Source organism: Gekko japonicus, unplaced genomic scaffold, assembly GCF_001447785.1.
Source record: "Gekko japonicus isolate JY-2015 unplaced genomic scaffold, Gekko_japonicus_V1.1 scaffold14, whole genome shotgun sequence".
In the NCBI taxonomy this organism is placed as follows: domain Eukaryota; kingdom Metazoa; phylum Chordata; class Lepidosauria; order Squamata; family Gekkonidae; genus Gekko; species Gekko japonicus.
Genome location: NW_015176452.1, coordinates 795786 through 814768, shown reverse-complemented (window position 1 = coordinate 814768; position 18983 = coordinate 795786). Strand labels below are relative to the sequence as shown.

General features: G+C 43.9%; 1 protein-coding gene across 1 annotated transcript in view; it reads left to right on the top strand.

Moving 5' to 3' along the window:
* The window catches only part of STAG1 (stromal antigen 1), a 284176-nt gene extending 265860 nt beyond the window's left edge, over nucleotides 1–18316 (top strand). Inside the window, exons 29-34 of the mRNA XM_015426863.1 lie at nucleotides 4000–4205; nucleotides 5548–5719; nucleotides 6567–6677; nucleotides 8406–8520; nucleotides 17918–17998; nucleotides 18083–18316. Coding sequence (XP_015282349.1) covers nucleotides 4000–4205; nucleotides 5548–5719; nucleotides 6567–6677; nucleotides 8406–8520; nucleotides 17918–17998; nucleotides 18083–18106 — 709 coding nt within the window. The 3' untranslated portion in view covers nucleotides 18107–18316. The remainder of the gene's footprint in view (nucleotides 1–3999; nucleotides 4206–5547; nucleotides 5720–6566; nucleotides 6678–8405; nucleotides 8521–17917; nucleotides 17999–18082) is intronic.
* Nucleotides 18317–18983: the final 667 nt, after the last annotated feature.

Below are 18983 nucleotides of genomic sequence, written 5' to 3'. Positions count from 1 at the left end.
AAGAAGATAGATGTCGATATTGTATTTTTGCAGGAAACACATATTAGTCGTAAAGATGAACACTATCTGGTCAATAAGAAACTTTGCAAGTTATTTACTGCTTCGGACAATGTAAAGAAAAGAGGAATAGCTGTCTATGTTAAAGAAAAATTGAAACCTATTTTGGTATCTTCATTAGAAAATGGAAGACTTCTACTTGAAATAGATATTAGAGACAGGAAAATTCTAATGGTGGTGATACATGCACTGAATGAATCGCAGGGGAAATATTTTCAAATGGTGAAGGAAACTATAACAAAATATGATTACATGGATATGTGTATGATCAGAGCCTTTGCCAGCTTGTTAGCTCCTTCTGGTTTAGGGCTCTCCATTAGTTTCGATTTTGAAAGTTTCTCTTTCTCCGTCCTCTTCCCCGCCATCTTTCTCGGTTGTTTACTTTGAAAACTCGGTTGTTTACTCTGAATATGCGCTCAAACGCCTGAACTCACCTTGGTAAGTAATTCTTAACAGTTATGCATGCCTTCTTTTCCGCTCCCCCCCCTCGATTCGCTCAGAAGTTCATGCGGTTAGGAGGCGTCCCTTTCCCGCCCACTTCACTTTCCGTTTTTCAACATGGGGTAGGGCACTTTCTTTTTCTCTTTAACTGTCGTTTCGCTCAGTCAGACATTCATATCTGGTCTTCCGACCCCGCTTTACTTCATTTCATCCGCTCGATCTCCTACGCTTGCCCCGGTCAGCGTCACTAGGTCCCATTCGGGCACTGCACAGGAAGGACCATTGGGACGGAGGAGCGCCTCAATTCACCCACAACACATAGGCAAAGAGGTGACTCCTCATAAGTCCCCTGGCTAAGAGCCTTCTGCCAGGCTCCCTGGGGGGGTAATGGGCCAGCGCTCCCCCTCCTTCCCGCCGTGCACAGACCTCATCCCCGGAAGGTCCGGTAGATGCGTCTGTCTAGTGTGCCGCCATCAACCGGAAGTCCCTTTTTATTCTGATAGACATAAATCTTGGTCCAGAAGTGATATGTGTTGGATTAAATCAAATCTCTTTCAGGAAGTTGAAGATATTGATATTATGCCACAAACCTTTGCAGATCACAACCCACTATTACTGAGGATTAAAGAGAAGACACAAAAATTAGCTGGAGGTTAAATACACAAATACTTAAAAATAGACAATTTTTAGAGATGGCTCAGAAAGAAATGAAGACTTTTTTTCAACAAAATATGAATGGAGAAACATCGATGAAGATAGTTTGGGATGCAAGCAAAGCTTTTTTTAGAGGACTGGCAATTAGGTTTGCAGCAGGAAAGAAAAGAGAATGAGAACATTCCAAGATTGGACGGTATTCAGAAGAAAGAGAAAGAATTAAAGCTGGATCCTTCGAATGAGAATTTAAAGATTAAGATTAAAATACTCCAGACAAGGATAAGGTCATCCAATATCTCCATTGTTGTTTATACAAGTTCTGACAAGAACTATTAGAAAAGACTCCCTTATTACAGAGACGTCAATAAGAGGAAATAAATATAAACTACAGACCTTTGCTGATGATTTTGTATTTATCTTAGAAGACCCAATGGATTCTGTACAACAATTGATTAATCTGATTAATGAATATGGAAAAATGATGGGAATGAAAATAAACTATCAGAAGACTAAAGTGATTATGAAAAATATGACATTGAAACAAAGACTTGAAATAGCAGAGTTGACTGGATTTCAACTGGAGAAGAAAGTCAAATATTTGGGTATCTTCCTTAGTTGTGCAGACTGCTGTTCTGAATAATGTTTTTAATAGGGTAGGGGGCACTGGGAATGAGTTTATGGACCCAAAGATGTGGTGGCCCAAAAAAGTTTGGAAACCACTAGCTCTAGAGTAAGCCCGTGGGCAGCAGAGGAGTTCCTCACTGTCCTTGTTCCCTGTAACTCTTAGTATTTTGCAGGGCCTAGAGACAGTGAAAATCAGCAGGTGAGAAGCCACTCCTATAGTCTAAAAATGTTCTTCATAAATGTATTCACTGATTCTGGAAACTGGGTTTTTTTCCTTGGACAAGGACTCCAGGGAGACTCACAGAATTTCACACCTCTAATTCTCTTATGTTCTTTCAAAATGCGATTAACAGTTTGTATTCTTTATTGGTTAGAACAGCTGTTTGATGTATAAAAATCAGTGCACTACTGCTGTGTTTATGCCTCTTAAAGTATTTATGGAATCTAGGTTATATGTTCTCTCAGTCTTTTTTCTAAACCTAGCTAAACAGGATCTCTTCAGCTCTACTCATAAAAGTTGTTTTCTAATCATTGATGCTGATCTGATTTCATCCTTTTAAAAATGATGAGAAGGGGCTGTGGCTCAGTGGTAGGCCATCTGTTTGGCATGCAGAAGGTCCCAGGTTCAATCCTGGGCATCTCAAAAGGATGAGGTAGCAGGTGATGTGGAAGACCTCTGCCTGAGACCTTGGAGAGCCAGTGACAGCCATAGTGGACAATACTGAGCTTGACAGACAAAGGTTTTGTTCACTATAAGGCAGTTTCATGTGTTCATGTGCTCAATAAATAAATTATATGGAGCACTCTGCATATCTATTTTTAGGGGAGGGGCTGTAGCTCAGTGGAAGACCCTCTGCTTTACATTCAGAAGGTCCTAGGTTCAATCCTTGGCATCTCCTGTTAAAAAGGACCAGATAGCAGGTGAAATGAAAGCCTTCTACCTGTCTGAGTAGACAGTACTGACCTTGATGGGCTGATGGTCTTATTCAGTATAAAGAAATATAATGGACCACTGTGTAAAAATCTATTATTACATATATATTTTTGTTAGACTGATACGAATTTTATACAATTATGTACTGACAAAAATAGTCTTATAATTTGTACATGCCAATATTAATACATTTTCCAAGTTTGAAGCATATTTGGCTCCTTGTTAAGATGGGCTTAGTTCCAGATTAGGTGAAACAGATTCAGGCTCTAGACTCAAGCTTCTTGTATATAGATGAAATGTTACTCTGATGAAGACTAGAAATGAGAATCAACCTAGGAATCTCGTCAGTCAATTATAAGTGCAACCTGCAGTCACTTTCACTTGGAGATTACACATAAATCATAGAATCATAGAGTTGGAAGGGACCTCTAGGGTCATCTAGTCCAACCCCCTGCACAATGCAGGACATACACAACTACCTCCCCCACACACTCACCCAATAACCGCTGTTCCACACCAAGAAGATGACAAAAAACCTCCAGGATCTCCAGCCAAACTGGCCTGGAGAAAAGTTGCTTCCTGACCCCAAAGTGGCAATCAACATTTCCCTGGGCATATAAGAAAGGGCCACAAGAACTAAGCACTGATGCAACCCTTCCTGCCCTCCCTTTCATGATCTGCCTAAGTTCACAGAATCAGCATCTTTATCTTGTTGTATCTTTATTTTGCAGCCAGTACACTTTGTTTTGGGAGCTGCTTTTTGTTGTTATCTTTGGCTTGGACATTAATTTTTTGTGAGTTTATTTCCCCTTGCATAGTAATAATCATAAGAATCATATGAACTCTTATTGAATGGTTTTGTAACTGTATTAATATACAGTTTGTAAACTGTATAATACAAATTATAAGACAATTTTTGTCAGTACATAATTATATAAAATTCATATCAGTCTAACAAAAATATATATGTAATAATAGATTTTTACACAGTGCTTTGTTACATTTCTGTATTCTGTACCCTGTGTTCCCTTGTGTTGCTCGTCTAATTCCGTATAATATACATTATGTAGCACAGGGTACATTGCATAGAGATGAAATATCACTTTGCCCAACTCAGCTAGGAACCCTCCAAATCAAACATCAAGGCAAATCTGTCTGTGAAGGACTTTCTTTCAGATGGTGGGTGCAAGTTATCTGATGATTCCTTACAACTGAAGTTGTATTGTGACTATAAAGAGTTGCTTTATTCATGTTCTCTGCTCGTTTTCCTCCTTCTTCCTATCTTTTAGTCATACTTACTTGGAGAAGTTCCTAACAGAACAGATGATGGAAAGGAGGGAAGATGTATGGCTTCCATTGATTTCCTACAGAAACTCATTAGTTACAGGTGGTGAGGATGATAGGATGTCTGTGAATAGTGGAAGCAGCAGCAGCAAAGCTTCTTCTGTAAGAAATAAGAAAGGCCGGCCTCCACTTCACAAGAAAAGGGTTGAGGGTAAGCATTGTTTTGAAGAATGTGCTCTGTACAGTGGGGCAGGCAGTAGACAAGTAATATTTCGGTTACTTTAAACAATGAGTACAACATCTTATTGGATGCCTGTTGGCAAAGTTAAATGTTAGAGATTCTTCAAGACATTCCTTGGGCAGAAATGGCTTTGAATCTCCTTGTAGAAGACTGTAGTTTCACATTTTTTCATGGATAAAGCAAATTTATTGTGGTATAAATTCATGTGAGTTACATGGCTTCTCATATATTGCAGCAACACATGTTCCACTCATTAAATTTAAAGACTTTAATCCTGTATTATGACTATTTGTTAGCATATGATGGGCTTCTGAAACCTGTCTAAGCAAAAAACACATTACTGTAGTCTGTAAATTAATGGGTGGATACTAACAGGTTCCAGGGGACGTGGGGTCACCCAATCCCCTCCTTGTAGCCCTATCTTGCTCATCTTTTTGTCCTTGAAAGTTTCACCGTCCTTAACAAAACCTCTTCGGGGGTCAAAGAGGGTGTTTTCTGCCTTTTACTAGTGGAAAAGTCAGTAAGATCTAATCCATTATTCTTCCTAAATCAAATGCTCAGTATGGGAACATCCAGTCTTTTGTCCTCTGTTGCAGAATTTACAAGCATTTGATGAACCCACACCAACTGCCTCCCTTCTTTTTCTTTTGATTACTAGACCAGGAATGCGTTAGTGCTTGCAACTGAATTGTGTGCCTTGATTTTGTCTTCATTAAAGTTGCAGATGGACACCTGAAATAGGGAAGCTCATTTAGGACATTGCAGTGAGAATTGCTACTTTGTGAAGAAGGGGAGAACAATCTTATAAGCTTAGATTGGGGTTTATGTGGGGTCACATCTCACTCTGGCATGTGATTTGGTCATGACAGATATGCACACTTTCTTGTGATTCATAAAAGCTTGTGGATTGCATAAAGTTCAGAAGCGTGGAACATGTGGAACAAGTCTCTGCATTTGACTACAGGTTACAAAAACACAGGTTGAAAGCTTGAGCAAATCGAACATAGACTCTTCTGTTCCTAAATTAAGCCTCCAAAGAAAGCTACATTATTAATAAATATTGCTGAAGTAAAGTTTATCTTTTACTAGATATACAAAAGTAAATTAAGATTGTAATGTACACTGGAAATCAAATGCTAGATAGCCAAACTTATCACATTCAGAGTGACAAATGTAAATTTTGTATGAACTCAGCATTTTTTCTAAATGTTTATCTGTTCCAAATGTTTTCGCTTTGATTTATGCAGGTTAATCATGCTGTGCCTATGTTAATTATCATAGTTTATCATCCTGTGCAATTATCTTTGTATAGATGAGAATCTTGAGGGCTCCTGGCTGAATAGGAACGACAGCATTCAAACTCCAGGTGCTCTACAGGCGCCACAGCTCACATCAACAGTGCTAAGAGAGAATACTCGACAAATTGGAGAGCAAATTCAAGAGCATGAGTCAGAACCTGGAGCTGAACAAGATTTCTTACACAAGTAAGTAACAGTGACATGCTTAAGTAGTGATGAAAACTTCTTTTTAAAAATATTGCTGAAATGAAAATTTTACAAAGTAACCCTTATGGCAGGACTAGAAATGATTCTGTGTATAAAACTTGCTTAAAAGGGGGGAGGGGGTTTCAACAAATAAATAGATTAATACAGGCATTTGAAGAGTACTTGCGTGCTAAAGACATCACCAAAGGTATCCAGGAGACTTCTGTAATGAAATTGCATTTGTTGCAGCATCAGCAATCCTTATGTTAACTGAAGAGTACTGCATTTTCATAGGCACCAAATAGTGCACTAAAAGTAAAAACTCCTTGCAAACAGTAGTATTGCAGCCTTTAGAGTAAGTTATAGACTGTGCCACCTACAAGACGACTTCTGTTTGATTGATGCAGTGTTTACTGACCCCAACCAGGTTTTGTTGGAAAACCCTATCAATATGAACTCTAGAAACATTTAAAGGCATTATTAGATTGTAAGCCTTTTGGTAGGACTTGTTAGTTTTATCCTAGTACAAGGTCTCACTTTAGATTTTAGAGTTTATTCATTTTAGGCGATTTATTCCTATACTCTGTTGTTAACATTAATGGTTTAATTCATGCATTCTTATTAAATTAGTTAATATTTAGTTTAATAAGTATTTCTTACTCAACATCTGTACACAAAAATACCACTAAAAGTATAGGCTAATAACAATGAAAAGTAGGAATAAATAATCTAAAATTACTAGACACTGTACAAATCTAAAAATGTGCAGCTGGTGTAACTCGGTCTTGCAATAAAGTGAAAAAAATGTGTATATTCATCCAATTACTGACATATTCAATCTTCTAAGCCCTCAGATGCAGATATCTTGGTTGGGCCAACAAAAACTAGAAGACTTAAGTCGAAAGGACAGAACGGGAATGAACTACATGAAAGGAAGAAGTGGTGTAAGGCATGCAGTGTAAGTGTTGAGAATGATGCAAGCCAAGGATAAACCGGGTGATTGATAATTCAGTATATATTGTGTGAAAATCGTTTGCTTGTATATAGCAGCCATTGTATAGGGTTTTCTTGTTTTTAATGACTCCAAAAGGCAAACTACAGAAAACACCAAGTTGTGACATGGATCAGGCCTCATGTGAAAATGTATTTAATACGTTTGAGACATTTGTAGCTAGTTTTTTAGGCTGCCTTTCCATCCAACTTACAGTCTTTAAGAAGGCAAACAATAAAAGCATTAAAACAAGTGTAAGTCTTGAGTGCAGCCTCCTCCTCTGCTTTCTCCGCCATGATGTCAAGCCTCCCAAAGGGGCCATTGGGGTCTCAGTAGTCTGGTGAGAGGCCCCTGCCAGCCAGCCGTGGACTCTCTGGAGCGAGCTTCCTGGGCCTCTCTCTCTCTCGTACCTCCAAGCATCACTTTCCTGTTCGTCTCCTCCTCAACCCCAGCATCTTGGCCCCCTTTTAACCCATCCCTTCTCCCTCCTTTCACCTTCCCCCCTGCCTCCATTGGGTCAGTCTCCTGTCCATCCTCCCTGCCCGGCTTCCCATTGGGTGGGGGTGACTGCCTTTTTAAGGTTCCCTCCCCGCCTCTTGTTCCACCAGCCCAGGGTGGAGTTGGCGTCCTTTGCGGGTCCTCACCTGTCGCACTGCGGCTTGCCACCCGGGCGGCCAAGTTCGGGGCCTCAGCCATGGCTGGCGGCTGAGGCTCCTAAGCCCGACCCGCGTCGCCTCTCCTCTCCCGCCAGCCACCCTGTGTTCAGGTCCCTCACCGCCTCTGCTTGCGGCCTGTCACTGCGCTATGCCTGTGGGCCGCCAGCTTCACAGCCTCGCCTCATTGACCCAGCACCAGCCTTGTCTGGTAAGCTCTCCACTGGGGCAGCCGGGGGCCGGGTGGGAAAGTCCGAACCCAGACAACAAGTAAAAAACACATATAGATACATACAGAATGAAAACAAACATATGCACACATGAATGGGAAAGAGAGTCTATGAGAATCAATGAGGTAATGATAAACCAAAAAAGTCTACACTTCTGGTAGAAGAGAATGATAGAAGGGGACAGTTGAATTCCCTGGGAAGGGAATGCCATAATTTTGTTGTCAGAACTGAGAAGGTCCTTTCTTGGTTGCCACCCATCTAGCGTTAGGCGGAGAGGGGCACCTAAAGCGAGGCTTCTGAAGATGACAATAGTGGTTGAATTGTGTTGTGTTTTTTTAATGGGAGTAGGCAGTCCTTAAATTATGCTGTCCCAAAGCCATGTAATGCAGTAAAGGTCACTACTAGCACCTTTAATTGGGCCCAGAAGCAAATTGGGAGCCATTGTAGGCTGAACAAGACTGTTGTGATATTGTTCCTACAACCCACTCAAGTCAGATTTATGGTTGCTGCATTCTACACTAATTGTAGCTTCCAAACACACTTCAAGGGCAGCCACACACACATCACATTGCAGTAGTCTAAGCTGTTTTCAGGGCATGCACCACAGTGGAAGGAACTTTTTTGCACAAGAAAGGCTGCAGTTGGCTCATGAGCCCAAGCTGGTAAAAGGTGGCCACCATTACCACCTGCTTATCCAGGAGAAAGACATGAGCTTCCTTACCTTGTACTAAAATCACTACCTATTCAGATTATAAAATAAGACAAATAATTGTACACTAGATTTTATTCATATCTTCCTTCCCTCTCTTAAGGCGGGGTCTAATGGAGGATGATGCTGAACCTATCTTTGAAGATGTAATGATGTCTTCACGAGGTCAGTTAGAGGACATGAATGAAGAATTTGAGGACACGATGGTCATTGATCTGGTCAGTAATCCTTACTTTCAAAACTTTTTTAACAAAATGAATGGCTGCTAGTTAGATAATTTATTTTGGTTGGAATTTCAGTATCAAGAAGTATGGTTTCCATGCCTAATTCAATTTAGCCTTTCACTTCCATCCCTTAATTTCTTCTACAACTGAAGTGATAGCAAACTTTTTATTCTGAGCATCAAATAGGATTTATTAGAATAGTACAAAAGTTCTCTTGCTCATAAAGTGCTTTAGAAAAAGTCATGAAAGGTAATACATTCAGATAGGATGCCGATCTCAATAAGTATTCAAGCTCCAATATGCCGCTAAGCTTCTAATGGATCCCAGGTGAGATGCCTGGGATCCATTAGAAGCTTAGCAGCATATTGGAGCCTGAATACTTATTGAGATCAGCATCCTATCTGAATGTATTATCTTTCATGACTTTTTCTAAAGCATTTTATGAGCACGTGAGCTTTTGTACTACTCTAATATTTCCTGAGGAAGATCCAATTTTGAAACATTGTTATATAATCCGGAGACAACGTTGATGATGTATTTTTACACTAGCATTTTCTTATGATTAGAAGGAATTTGTTTATTGTGTTGTAGTGATTGTTGACCGTAATATACAGAAAGCATCTTCTTTGCAAGTCTTGTTGACTACTTGATCTGTGGGTCAGACTCTCACGAATGTTTTCTTTTTTGTTCTCTGATCATTTGTTCTCTAATTAGGTCGTGATTGTCCACACTTGTCTTGCATCAAATAGGAGTGCCAGCCCCCAGGTCCAGGCAGGGGTTCTCCCACTTCTGGGGGCTCCAATCTGCCACTGGCCAGTGGGGGGAAGCCTGGCAGCCTCCCCTCTCCCTCCTCTCCTGCAGAAATTTAAAGGGCTTCAGCTGATCAGCAAGGAGCTCATGGCCCACCAGTCAGCTGGAGGGCCCTTTAAATCTTTCAACAGGGAGGGAGAGGGGCTGTTGCCGGCCACAGTTCCCCTCACAAAAAGACCCTTTAAAGGGTCTTTATGCAAGCAGGGTGGAAGCTGATTTCCCAGTGGCGATTCACCACTTGGGATTCAGGCCGGTGTGCCGCTACCCCACTTGCTATGGGGCTCGCAGTGAGCGGGGCAGCAGCGTGTGGGCCTGAATCCCAAGCGGCAAATTGAAGCTGGGAAATCAGCCCCATGTGCAAAACAACCCTTTAAAGGGTCTTTTTGTGAGGGGAGCTGCAGCCAGCAACAGCCCCTCTCCCTCCCTGCTGAAAGATTTAAAGGGCTCTGCAGCTGATCGGGGGGGCACATGAGCCCCACCAATCAGCTGAAGCCCTTTAAATCTCTGCAGGAGGAGACAGAGAGGGGTGGCCATGGATGGTTGTGGCTTGGGGGTGGGGCTTTGGGATGGGGCTTGGGGCAGCCCTGCCCACCCCTGGAATGCCCCCCAGATCCCCCCAACTGGAGCAGTGAGGGGATCTGGCCACCGTAGCATCAAATAAGAATTCATTTGGAATTGGAACTATAGGGTCACAGCATTCTTATCAATATCTGCGTGACCACATTCATGTAGAGAAGGTAAAATATTGTAGACTGTAAGTCATTGTGGGAATGATCAGCATTCTTCTGCATACCTCATGAGTTCTAAAGTTTTAATAAAAGCTGACTGATACAAATGGTGGGCACTTCCCCCATCAGTCAGGAAGTACAGTGGCCTTGCTTTGTCTATCATACATTGTTGCATACACTATTAATTTTACTGTGCAGTAAACTTCCAAGTTTCCTTGAAAAGTTGAAACCAGTAAGAAAGGGTTATAGTCTTCCCAAGAATTGAAAGTGCCTCCATATAGAAGGGTTTCAGGAATTTCAGGATCTTTTTCGTGGTCTCTGTGCATCACACCCATGGGATTATGCGCCTGCGCTGATCTGAATTGGTTATATAGAAAGCTCACAACGGGATTTTCACGCCTCCATCCCAGGCACGCTCGGGAACCCCACTGCGCATGCCCAAGGGGGTGGGGTGCGGACATCCCGTCAGTTCTCTTCTGACCGCCGCGCTGTTAACAGCTTGTTTCTGCCGGTCGGTGAAAAAGTGTTTTTTCTCTCACAAAGGATTGTTGAATCCTTTTTTCCCCCCTGACCATTATTTCTTCTTTTTCCTTCTACACAAAGACTTTTTTAAAAACTTGTTTTTGAGAGTTGCCGCTGCCTCTGGCAGCCTCCCCCCCACCCCCGAGGTAAATCTCTTTTCGCCTCACACAAGGGCTCTCTTCGCTATAAAAAGCGAACGAAACAAAGTAAAGAGACTGTAAGAACTTACCACGATCTTAAAGAACTTTTAGAGGCTTTGACAAACTTTGGGGGAAAATAAACAAATCTCAAACATGGTGCCGCCGACAGCGAAGGACTCTAAAGATAAACAAGTGAAAGCAAAGCTTCTTCCCGGAAGCTCCAGCTCCAGTCCTGCGAGTTCTACTCCTAGACAGGACTCAACAGCGGAACTTCAAAGGCTCTTATCGGAAACATTTCGCCCTCTGCTGGAGAAAATTACAGCAATTGACAACAAGCTGGATGCACAGCAGGCACAAATGACCACAAATACACAGAAAATAGAAAAAACGGAGCAGGAGCTCAAAGTGATTGACACCAACTCAAAAAAGATGGACAAGAAACTGCAGGCACTGGGGGGAAAGTGTCAAATCAAAGAATCCAGAGTACTCCAGCTTCAAATGGAAAAAGCAAGCTATGTCTTGAGGCTTCAAGGCATCCAGGAAGAGAAAGGAGAGAATCTGAGGCAGATTGTTGGCGATGCATTAGCACCCATGGCAGAGATGGCAGTGGATCAACTTCAAAGCGAAATAGATACAGTCAGAATTTATTAGAAAGAACAATCTGCCAGGGGAAGTTACAATAAGATTCTCTCGAAGAAAAGTGAGAGATCAGCTACTGAAAGCATCTAATGGAGCTACCTTGAAGATCAAAGACAAAGTTATAAGAATATTGAAGGACATTCCATTTGAGATGGAAAAGAAGGAAATATAGAGACTTGACTCTATTCTCACAAAAGCATGATGTTGCCTACAGATGGTTAACACCCGAGGGTCTAATCTTCAGATATGCAAATGGTAGAGAAAAGATTGACTCTGTCGAAAAAGCTTGTGAATTTTTGCGTCAACATAGCAGCCCAGCAGAAAGAGGTGCAACCGGTGAAGCCAAGGAAAGCGAAGAAGAAGGCGAGACCGGATCCTCTGAGGAAGACTCTGACTCTAAACTGGGGGCAGCGGGTCCTTAACGAGGCTATCCGTTGAGACACAGAAAAGGAAAGGAAATAGACTGCCAATGTGCTCTGAAATGTCTAAAAAGTAGTTTAATGCAAATTGTTCTACAATCTTTTTATGAAATATTGAAGTACTAGATACATTTGATTACATGGATGAACATTTTCAACGACTGTTAACTTATGTTTAAGTTTAAGGGTAAATTTGTACACACGTGTATGATCACCATCTCTTGGGTTTTTAGAGGGTTTTCTTTACTTTCTCCCATAGATGTAGTTTTCCCTTCCTGGTCTTTCTGTTTGTAGTTTGTAGTATGTAGCTATTAGAAAATGCAATAAAAAAAATCTCCTTTGGGGGTACAAAAAAAAGGGCTCTGCATTGCCCCCTTCTCAGCGGGCGCAACCCAATATCGATCACCCTCCTGCACCGGAGCTGCCTGTGATACAACCTTTACCTCCTATTGAGTTACTGGACTCGCCCATTCGGCAGCTGGACCCCCGGTATCGGAGGTCTCCATGGACACTAGACCCATTTCGGTCTCGCCCTCAGAGGTTGAGGAGGTCGTTCCACGCAGATCTCCTCAGAGAGATCGTTCACTGTCACCCTCCTCTTGGGCTAGCAATTGATCTGGATCAGACTCTCGTTATCCTTGTCCTCGATCCAGATCCCCCCTGCATGGGGAGCCTCAATATCGATGGGAGGAATGCCCTAAGTACCGTCATTCCAGACCCAGACCCTCCTATTCGCACAGGTGGGAGTTAAGACTGCACTCCTCAACCTACTTTGAACCACCATTGCCTCCTCCATGGGACCGCGGGTCACGCCGTTCACACTCTCCCCAACATAAATCCAAACCTTCCGCATCTCTCTCCAAACCTCCAGAGGAACCTCGTCGCCCGCCCTCTCCTCTCTGGTCCAACCCCACTTTACCATCACAGACCGCTCTGATATCGGACGCCCTTTGTAGTGCCACTGCCCTGCTCTTCCCAAAAAGACAAGGCTGTGGTCTACCTGACTGTTTAAAACCTCCAGCAAGGTTCCCAACCCTTCCAGGCTCCAGAGTCCCACTCAGAGAATATTGGTAGGGCCAAGACAACAAACGACTGGAACACCCTTCTGCAGACCCCTAGACACACCACCACACAGACAGGTAACAAAATGGTTTATTTGGGGGGGGGGCAAAGTAGTACCAGTACCAAATACCACCAGGCCAGGGGGTAAAAGTCTCTTTCGAAAGGAAAGACTCTGATTTAAACCACACTGAAGCCTAACCACCAGAACTAATTGCCAATTAAGCTTGACTAGGCTCACCAGATCCCATTCCCCAGGGTCAGTGCTGAATAACCACTAATAGCCTGCAGGTGGCTAACACTTCAGGCTCCAGAACCCAACCTTGGACTCCTGCTAGGAACTACTACATTTTCCAACTGAACTGCAGGCTGTGGAAGGTCAGTAGTTCAGCAGTTCGAGACCCGAGTGTGCCGCATGATGGAGTGAGCTCCCGTCTCCCAGCTCCTGCCAACCTAGCAGTTCAAAAGCAAGAAATTGCAAGTAGATAAATAGGTACCACTTCAGTGGGAAGGTAACAGCGTTCTGTGTGCCTTGGTGTTTAGTCATGCCAGCCACATGACCACAGAAATGTCTTCGGACAGCGCTGGCTCTTCGGCTTTGAAACAGAGATGGGCACCGCAACCCTAGAGTCGGATTCAGCTGGCTTTCGAGCAAGGGAACCTTTACCTTTTTACTACACCCTAACCCGAACAGTTCACCAGAGGACCCTTCCCCCAAACCTACGGTGTCTGATGACCTTCCAGTTTCTCCCTCAGAAGACCTCTCTTCATACGGAGAATTGTTCAAGTGAATGGCACACTCCCTGGGGCTCTCAATCGTCAACCTTTGGTATCGGACGTTCTCATCAACATCATACAACTCGACACCTCCACCGCAGTCAACCGTCCTTCTCCAGGCAGTGAAAGCCCCAGGGGATAAACCATCTTTTGCCCCGGTGTCTTCCAGGCGCCTGGATCATATGTATAAAGTCCAAGAGCCAGAGGTTGAATTCCTCCATATCTATCCGAAACCTAACTCCATGGTCGTATCGTCCTCATCCAAGAATAAACGTACCCTTGCTACACCTTCTGATAAGGAGAGCAAAAAGTTGGATTTGTTTAGCCGACGTTTTTATTCAGCTGGACCTTTGGGAATTAAAACATCAAATTATATCGCTTGCATGGGCCGTTATCAGTACTCACTCTGGGAGCGCTTTACTGATTTTTTTACCTCGGTGTCTGATGACAAACGTCAGGAAGCCAGAAAGCTGCAGAAGGAAGGGTTGCTGCTGTCTAAGCAAATCATCAATTCTTCCAAACATGCCTTGGACACGTTCTCCAAGATGATGTCTTCCGCAGTCGCCCTCCGTGGGCACTCCTGTCTCAGGACCACCTCCCTCCCTAACGACACTAGAGTGTACATAGAGGACTTACCATTCAATGACCAAGGTCTCTTCCATGCTTCAACAGACTCAGCCCTTCAAGACATGGATAAGAGTATTAAAGCTTCTAGGTCGCTGGGGGTCTCTGCCCCTTCTAAGCCTTTTAGACCTCGCTCTTGGTCACTTTACAGCTCTAGATGACATTACACTAAGCCATCACCAGAGGGAAGCTGGAGGCCGCATCAGTCCCCTTCGGGGAATAGGCAACAATATCAAGCCAAGCAGAAGTACGGCTCTGGACAACAACATGCCAGGCCCAAACCCGGCAAACAGGGCCTTTGACTCCCCTCCGACTACCTTTTCTGACCCTACCCGCCTACATGCCTGGACCAATATTACATCGGACCAATGGGTTTTTTCCATCCTGACCCATGGCTATACCACCGAATTTCTAGAACTCCCACCTCTTCCTGTATTCGTTAACACCCCTCCATTGTTGTTCCTCTTCGACGAAGTAGCCATGCTTTTTTCAAAGGGTACCATAGAACCCATGCCTCTAGACCACCAGGGCCTCATTTTTTACTCCCGGTATTTCATAGTACCCAAGAGGGATGATGACCAGAGACCGATTCTAGACCTTCGGAGCCTCAACGCCTATATTCAATACTGGAAGTTCAAGATGGCATCTCTACCAGTCATTCTACCCCTCCTATTCAAGGGTTGTTGGATGGCCACTCTCGACTTCAAAGATGCCTATTTCCATTTAACCATCCATCCCTCTCATTGGAAATATCTTCGGTTTGTGATAGGAGGCAGCCACTATCAATACAGGAGTCTACCGTTTGGCCTCAGCATGGCACCGCGAGTCTTCACCAAGATGATGGTGGTGGTTGTAGCACATCTCCGCCTCTGTGGTTTCACGGTATTCCCGTAGTTAGATGACTGGCTTCTGGTCGCACCTTCGAGGGACCTTCTCATACAACATGTATCCCAGACCCTCAGTGTCCTTCGTTCCCTGGATCTCCGTGTCAACCACAAGCAGTCGCAGCTGGTTCCTTCTCAGAGAGTGCAGTTCATAGGGGCAAGACTCGACTCCTTGGAAGGCAAAGCTTTCCTGCCCCAGGACAGAGCTTTCACTCTAGCCACCCTTGCAAAACAGATTCGGCTCCACAGCATGGTGTCTGCATTCTGCGCCTGATGGCAGCTATGACTGCGGTCCCTTGCTTCGCAAGAATGCGAATGTGTCCACTTCAGCTCTGGTTTCTAAGGCATTTCAAGCCCCTATGAATGAGCCAATCGGTTCATCTCTCTCCGCCATGGGAAGCACGCGACTCCCTTCTCTGGTGGACACTGGCAGACAACCTGATGCAGGGTGTCCCTTTCCATCCCCTCACTCCTGGTCTCACCCTCATGACCGATGCCTCTCTAGGGGGATGGGGAGCCCACCTCAATGGCCTCTCCGTAGGTCACAAGTGGGATGCCTTGACTTCAAGCAGTCACATCAATGTTTTGGAACTTCTGGCAATCAAACTGGCCCGTCAATGTTTCCAGCCTGTTCTTATGGGGAAATGTGTGGCTGTATTGACCGACAATACAACAGCTCTCTGTTATGTCAACCGACAAGGAGGAACGGTCTCCCGCAATCTCTGCCACCTTGCACTGGAACTTTGGGTGTGGTGCATACCTCTACACATTTTTCCCATTGCTTTGCACATTGCTGGCAGTGCCAATGTTCATGCAAACCTGCTCAACAGGGGTCTCTCTCAGTGCCACGACTGGGAGCTGAATTGGACCTACCTATGTCCCATATTCCAAAAGTGGGGTACGCCTCACATCGATGTGTTCGCAACTTGATACAATGCGAAGTGCAGCCTGTTCTGCTGCAGTGGGGTCCGAGATCCTGGGGCCTTGGGAGACGGGCTCATTTACCCTTGGGACAACAACTTCCTCTGCATGTTCCCTCCTCTACCACTCTTGCTAAAGACGGTCCAGGCTGATGAGGATTCACACGAGAAGCATTCTGATTGCCCCCTGGTGACCGCAGCAACCTTGGTTTGCCAACCTCCTCTCACTAACCAAGGCTCGCCATCCCCCCCCCACCAGTCCCAGATCTGCTCCTAGTGGAGGGTGGAACTCTTCTGTTCCACGAGGTCCACAAGCTCAAGCTAACGGCCTATCTCATGGACAACTAACGTTTTCGGCTAGAATCACTACGGTGTTAATGCCAGGAAGGACTCTACACGGCGTTCCTACAGTATGAAGTGGGCTCATTTCTTGGCCTTCTTACAGCCCTCTGATGTATCTTCGACTTCTGTGACCCTGGACCGGATTCTAGATTTTTTGCTTTTGCTGGCCGAGAAGGGCTTCTCACACTCCTCAGTCAGAGTCTACTTGTCAGCCATTTCTGCCTACCATTCTGGTTTTGAGGGCTTCTCTGTCTTCTCTCACCCGGTCTCAAAGAGATTCCTGAAGGGTCTCCTCCACTTATATCCACCAATGTGTTTGCCGGTACCTTTGTGGGACTTGCCGATGGTGCTGCGCCACCTGATGGGGGAAACCCTTTGAGCCTCTGGCAACTTGCGAACTGAAATATGCCGCATAGAAAACTGTCTTTCTCGTTGCCATTACCTCTGCCAGGAGGGTGGGCGAACTCATGGCCCTTCGTCATGACCCACCCTTCCTTGTCTTTCTACCGGATGGTGTGAGACTGGTGCCTGACTTCTCTTTCCTCTCTAAAGTGATCTCCGAGTTCCACCTCAGCTTGGAGATCTTCTTACCAAACTTCTTTCCTAACCCGAAACATGGACAGCAATGTCTTCTCCGTGCGCGAGATGTTAAGAGAGTGCTGCTTTTTTACCTTGACAGGACATCTTCAAGTAGGAGGGACAATCAGTTATTTGTCTCCTACACTAGTCACTCCACAGGGCAAAAGATCTCACCACAACGTCTCTCCAAATGGATAATTGAGGCTATTAAACTGTGCTACCTGTTGGCTAAACACCCATTGCCTATGCCAGCGCGAGCGCATTCCACAAGATCCATGGCTACATCTACAGCCTTCTTGAAGGACGCTTCCCTGTCAGCGATCTGCAAGGCTGCAAAAATGGTCTACTCCGAACACTTTCATCAAGCACTACACTGTTGATGTTCGTGGACGCCACAGAGTGGACCTTGGTCATCTAGTCCTTTTGTCATCAGAGCACTGAATATACGACAGCACCCACCTCCGGGTGAGCCACTGCTTTTCAGTCTCTCATGGGTGTGATGCACAGAGACCACGAAGAAGATAAACAGGTTGCTTACCTGTAATTGATGATCTTCAAGTGGTCATCTGTGCATTCACACCATCCGTCCTTCCTTCCCCACTGTTGTTGCTTCAGTACTTTTCTCCAGTTATTGACATGACAGCGGTCAGAAGGAACTGGTGGGATGTCCACGCCCCACCCCCTTAGGCATGCACAGTGGGGTTCCAGCGCATGCCTGGGATGGAGGTGTGAAAATCCCATTGTGAGCTTTGTATATCACCGATTCAGATCAGCACAGGCGCATAATCCCATGGGTGTGACTGCACAGATGACCACTCCTGGTTTAAAATTATTTGCAAAGGTAATTGTTGTATGCCTGTTACAGAAATAAGAAAATGCAGATCCCAAGTGCTTTTTCTTTACCTAAACTCAGATTCCAAAATAATTGCATAAAATTTTCCTTCCTAGCCACCTTCAAGGAACCGACGAGAACGAGCTGAATTGAGGCCAGATTTCTTTGACTCAGCAGCTATCATTGAAGATGATTCGGTAAGATTTCACGGGGCATGTTTGCTACTTGGAACTTCAAACAATTATCATGTATTTAACTGTTGTTATTTCTTGTTTTTCTAGGGATTTGGAATGCCAATGTTCTGAAGTCTGGTGAAGACATTATTCAAATGTGGAACTCTGTTCTTTAGAGCTCAAGGCCTATATACTGTGATAGCTTATATGAAAAACCACATTTTTGATGTGATTTGGTTTGATTTTTAACCAAATGATTAAGGTCATTTCCTTTTTGTAATGAGAGAAGAGGAACTTCTTAATGAAACAAGGAATATTGGCCAATCAGTCACTTCAGAAAGGCTGACCTATAAATCATTTGTTTCCCTGTCCTTGACAGTTCCTTATACAGGTTTTTTTCCTGGATGGGGAGGAGCTTTTAAATTAAAACAGTTGCAAAATAAATGTTCTACATGTTTTCAGAAAACATTGAATGAAAACAAAACTTTTTAACTTTATTTTTCTGCTGTACAACTTCAAAATGTTTTAACATTTGCCTTTTTATGTTTTAGAAGCTAGCCATTTTTATTAAATTTATGCCTGTCCGCCATTGACCAGCAGCGATGTGATCAGCAGGCCATCCTGGCTGGAGAAGTGTTGTTAAACACACTGGATGTGACTAGCAGTATCCTCTCTGACCACTGAGAGCAGAACACTCTTACAAAAGAGTTTCGAAGTCAGATGTGTGCATCTCTGCCAAAAAAAAAAAAAGTCAGATTCTGAAAAGAAAAAACCCAGATTTTATACTTCTGAGAAGATTTATTTTTATTTATAATAGGGCATAAAATAAGAGATGTCCATGAAGCCACTTTTCCAACAGACGCTGTGTAACATTCATTTTATATAGCACTAGGGGAACACACAAACAGCACATTTTCTATTGGTACTTGTTCTGTGCATTTTTAGCAACTTATACCAGCAAATAAAATATTCTCAGTAAAATAAACTGGTCGTTCTAAAGTAATCTATT